This window comes from Adiantum capillus-veneris, chromosome 3 (genome assembly GCF_014529385.1).
Source record: "Adiantum capillus-veneris isolate H3 chromosome 3, ASM1452938v2, whole genome shotgun sequence".
Classification (NCBI taxonomy): domain Eukaryota; kingdom Viridiplantae; phylum Streptophyta; class Polypodiopsida; order Polypodiales; family Pteridaceae; genus Adiantum; species Adiantum capillus-veneris.
Window position 1 is genome coordinate 136708223 of NC_140933.1, and position 4503 is coordinate 136712725.

At 43.0% G+C, this 4503-nt stretch overlaps 1 protein-coding gene across 1 annotated transcript; it reads left to right on the forward strand.

Annotated features, from left to right (window-relative positions):
- The first annotated feature begins 533 nt into the window (after window positions 1-533).
- LOC147461786 (putative inactive poly [ADP-ribose] polymerase SRO1) lies at window positions 534-3682 on the forward strand. Its single transcript, XM_086509239.1, has 5 exons — window positions 534-1974; window positions 2081-2322; window positions 2435-2517; window positions 2608-2754; window positions 3198-3682. Exons 1-5 carry the CDS (start codon window positions 860-862, stop codon window positions 3369-3371), a joined length of 1761 nt encoding a protein of 586 aa, XP_086365365.1. The 5' UTR covers window positions 534-859; the 3' UTR covers window positions 3372-3682.
- The last annotated feature ends 821 nt before the right edge of the window (window positions 3683-4503 follow it).

Here is a 4503-nt window from a genome sequence, read left to right on the forward strand (position 1 = left end):
ATACTACATCACATGTAACTTTGGTCCCATAGGTCATATTTGACCTTCCATGACGATAATAAAAACTATCTATCTATCTATCTCTCCCCACATTTTCAGCTAGGAGCTCTCCCTATGCACATCCTGTGAACCACAATGTGGACTCTCTATCGCGATGCTTATTTCCACAACTACTGAGCGTCAAGAGTCACTTATCAGCTTTACACACCCCACATGATATGTTTCCTTTGGCCCCATATGTCATATTTGACCTTCGAGGATGATAATGAAATAACCGCCCCCCCCCCCCCCCCCCAAAAAAAAAAGCCACTCATATGGAAAGTGTGTGTGTGTGTGTGTGTGTGAGAGAGAGAGAGAGAGAGAGAGAGAGATAGAGAGAGAGAGAAAAAGAAAGACCCACCCACACACATACGTCACAAAGGAGAACTGCTCTTAGAGAGAGAGAGAGAGACCCACCCTAATAAAGCTCTTTTAGGCGTGAAGGGCACACAAAGCTAAAGGATTTTGCTCATTAATTAAAAACTTGACTTTTTTGTTGCAGCAAACCGCCTAGAATAATCAGGCCGGTGCGTTGACGCGGCAAGGCTCACGTTTTCCGTGCAGAGCAACGCCATAGCCGGGCGCTGCAAGGAACTTGGGGCATACTTAGCGTGCAGGCGGAAAATCAACCTGTATGGGCTCGGCAAAGCTTCTTTAATTCTGCTTTCTGGGAGCTCTGGTCCTCATCAGGTTGCTTTCCTGCTTCAAATGCCCCCAACCCTCCTTTCATGCCTCGTCTAGGGTTTGCTTTCTGCTGCGTCCTGTCTCTCTAGGGGAATTCTTCTGTTGTTTCATCCCCATTATCATCATACCTTCGGCTATGGAGGGAAGTATGTGCAAGCGTAAGCCAGCTGTCGTCCCTTTACACCTGCCCTCACCCAAGAAATGTAAGTGCGAGGAGGAATGCATTTCAACGTGCTCAAAGACCGCCATTGCTGCTGATCCTTCTATTTTTGATCGGAGTGAGCTTCCCACCTGCTTCATGTTTTATGAGAGAGGGGAATGGAAGGACTTCTTGCAGAAAACTTCTTCGGCTCTCGCGACTGCCTTCCAGGCTCGCCACAGCTCTGTCAAATTCACCAACCTTGGTAACAGGTACCTTCTTAGCTTCATTCGAATGCTGCAGCTGAACCTTGATACAGGCTTCTGTCGCTCCATTGCGTGGGTTGATGCCACTGGCAAGAGGTTCACGCCACAGAGATGCATTGAAGGCTATGGTGTCCGACAACCGGATGGCAATGCCGGCCCTTACTCTAGAGGTCCTTGTATGCCTGAGCGTGACGTTGTTGTTAATTCATGTCGGCATGAACCTAGCTCCAATTCTAGAGGTACAGCTAGTCGTGCTACGACACACCCACTGGGCTCATTGGACATAGATATGAGTGAGCACAGCACGACAAACACCATCACCCAAAGATCCTCACTGCCAAACGCTGAGGATATTCCTAATGATGACGCCTCCTCAGATTCGTCCAGCGCATCCTCTACAATTTTTTCGTCTGACACGACTCCTGATGTGACATCAAGTCTACAGAATTCTGCAGTTTGTGATGGTGCGCAACGATTACAGGACTTCCCTTTATTACATGACAAGCTTATTGATTTGAAGCCTGCAGATTTAGAGTTTGAGGAAGTTAAGAGGAGGTTTTTGTCAGGGCTTTCTGTCCTTGCTAACCATACAACGGTCACTGGCATAAGCAAAAATTGCCATCGGACCACATCAGGACATGCGCGATATCAGGCTTTTAAACAACAGGAAGCTCTAACAAAGAGGTTGCGGGGTGATGCCAATGTTAGGTATGCTTGGTATGGCACCTCTAAGCATGGAGTCTCTAGCATCGTGCTGCATGGGTTTGGGCAGCCCAAGACACTTAGGGATGGTGCAATGTACGGTGTTGGTATATATCTCGCTCCAGAGAAGCATTCAAACTTAAGGTAAGCAAAGTTGATGCCGCTAGTAGGGTACTGTTTCCTTCTTAGTGCTACACGGATGAGGTATTTTCTGTTGTGCTAAGATGACTTCTCTTTGTTTGTTGAATAGTGCTGTATACTCCGATGTTGACAATGATGGTGAACATCATGTTGTGCTGTGTCGAGTCATAATGGGAAACATGGAGCAAGTTGCTCGTGGTTCCACTCAATTCCACCCCGGCAGCGAGGATCATGATGGCGGGATCGATAATCTTAGCAATCCAAGACAGTATGTTGTCTGGAGCACACATATGAATACACACATTCTACCTGAATTTATTGTCAGTTTCAAGCTAGCGGCTCCATGGAAAGGTGCAGAGCTGATTTATTCACTATCTTGGCTCCTTATTCTTCCTTTTTCATATTTATGTGCTTGTTTGTGAAGCTTGGAAGTGTAATATGTGGATGTATGTTCGTGATTCAGGAGTCATTGCTGCCTTGAGAGGCCGGCGAAAAGTTGGGCAGTCTTTGCATGAGACTAGCCAGCACAACAGAGAGAATGACAAGGTAATACAGACTGAAGCTTTTCTTAGTTTGGGGTGGGTTGCTGGTTAGCCTCTTTTTTCTTTTTTATCGAAGAACATTTGTGTTGTGCAGGTAAAAGATGATAAAATGATCTCAAGGGTCTGCAACAGCCCTGCTAGATCGCCTTGGATGTCGATTGATATGCTGTTTTTGTTATTGAAATCAAGTTTGTCTGCTGAAAGTATGAACACATTGCAGCAACATCACCTAAATTTGAAGGTGACACTTCTTTTTGCATTATTGTCGTTTTTCCCTTTAGGCTGATGATGTTACAGGTGATAATTTTTTTCTTAATTGCAAGACTTGAGCTGCTCCCTTTAGGGAGAGCTTTTGTTTGATGCATTTACTCACTAAATTTTTTTCTTTGTTCTCTTTAGGGAGCTCTTTTGTTGATGCTTTTACTGAATCAATTTTTTTCTTTGTTCCCTTAGGGAGCTCTTTTGTTGATGATGCTTTTACTGACTTAATTTTCTCATTTTTCCTTTTAAGGAGCTCTTTTGTTGATGCTTTTACTGACTTTATTTTTCTCTAAAGAGCTCTCTTTAGGAGATGTTTGTTGATGCTTTTACTGACTTTATTACTCTCTAAAGAGGCTTTTTAGGAGCTCTTTAGTTGACGCTTTTACTGACTTGATTCTTTTTTTCTTCTTTCTAATCGTGTAGGAGGGAAGGCTATCAAGCTCTGAGTTCATAAGTTGTGTAAGGTTGATTGCTGGTGATAATCTTGTGAGTAACGCCCTTAAAAGTATGCAAACGCACGTGTTCGGCGCAGTGGTTTTGCAGAATCTACTCACTTCCCGCAGATGTCAGATGGCTGACAACAGAAGAATAGCATGATTCTTTGCAGTTTCTGTAATTTCTAGTCTTGAGGCAAACTGTAGCATAGGAGGGCTTTTAGGGAAACTTCATACAAGCTTTGGGTGCTATTGCAAAGCTAGCTCCCAAGAATAGTGGATGCACTTCTCTTAAGGGTTTCTATATGTATCCTCTCTCGATCAATGGTTGAGCTCCTTTGGAGTTTGCATCTTGGCGTCCTATGCAAGCACATAGCTCCGCCTTTTCCTCCGGGTGATATAATGTGGTGATGTTCTCTGATGCAGTTGTTTGCTAGATTTGATGTTTCTTAAATAAGATTTTTTTGGTGACCATATCCCTGTTTTCGTGCAGTCACTGTTTGGTTTTGGATGAGTTGGTACTGATAGAGAGCAAGACATGTTAAGGTGCAAGACCTTGTGTATCAACTGTCTAGATCCTTGAGAAAATGTTTGTACAAGTGTTAAAGGGTGTGTGTGATGAGTAGATAATGTATTTGAGACCTGTTGATAATGTTTGCACTTCTAAATCTTTCAATAGTTGTTGCAGTTTCCTAAGGTTTGTTGCTTGTTTTGTTTCTTGTAGCTAGTAGAGAGCTTTCTAACATGGCTTTCTGTAGAGCTTCTTTTTCTCGTCGTTTCACTAGCTGTTCAATACCTTTTGTCACAATATTCAGGTGTCACAGTGTTGTGTAGGTCATATGGGGGTGGAAGCTCTCTCTCTCTCTCTCTCTCTCTCTCTCTCTCTCTCTCTCTCTTTGCGCCATAGTAAGTTGTAAAAGTCTCTTCTCATGAGTGTTGTTTGAAGAAAAAATTGGAATAACCTTTTTATTACCCTAGAATGGTAGATCGGTTATCCCAATTCCCTTTGGAGTATGTATGCTTCACGACTCATTGGATAGATGTTTGATGTTTCTTGGGATTGTTTTATGATGTAGAAATCTGTCTTCTTTCTCCTCCTCTCTCTCTCTCTCTCTTTGTGCCATAATAAGTTGTAAAAGAAGCTATGAGCTCATCCCCAAATCAATAAATTTCACTAAGAGACAGTAATCCACTAGCTGCAAATATTGAAGAGTAGTATTTCCCACATATTCAAACAAGATTTGGTGCCATAATTGTCCACCAAATCCAAAATTGTTGCATTAGCACATACCTTT

What these genes read in the sequence shown, in the direction of transcription:
- LOC147461786 (XM_086509239.1), top strand. Translation starts at nt 860, where the DNA reads ATGGAGGGAAGTATGTGCAAGCGTAAGCCAGCTGTCGTCCCTTTACAC. An exon ending in GAGAAGCATTCAAACTTAAG is followed by an intron (nt 1,975 to 2,080) that starts GTAAGCAAAGTT and finishes TTTGTTGAATAG; the next exon opens with TGCTGTATACTCCGATGTTG. An exon ending in ACAACAGAGAGAATGACAAG is followed by an intron (nt 2,518 to 2,607) that starts GTAATACAGACT and finishes TGTGTTGTGCAG; the next exon opens with GTAAAAGATGATAAAATGAT.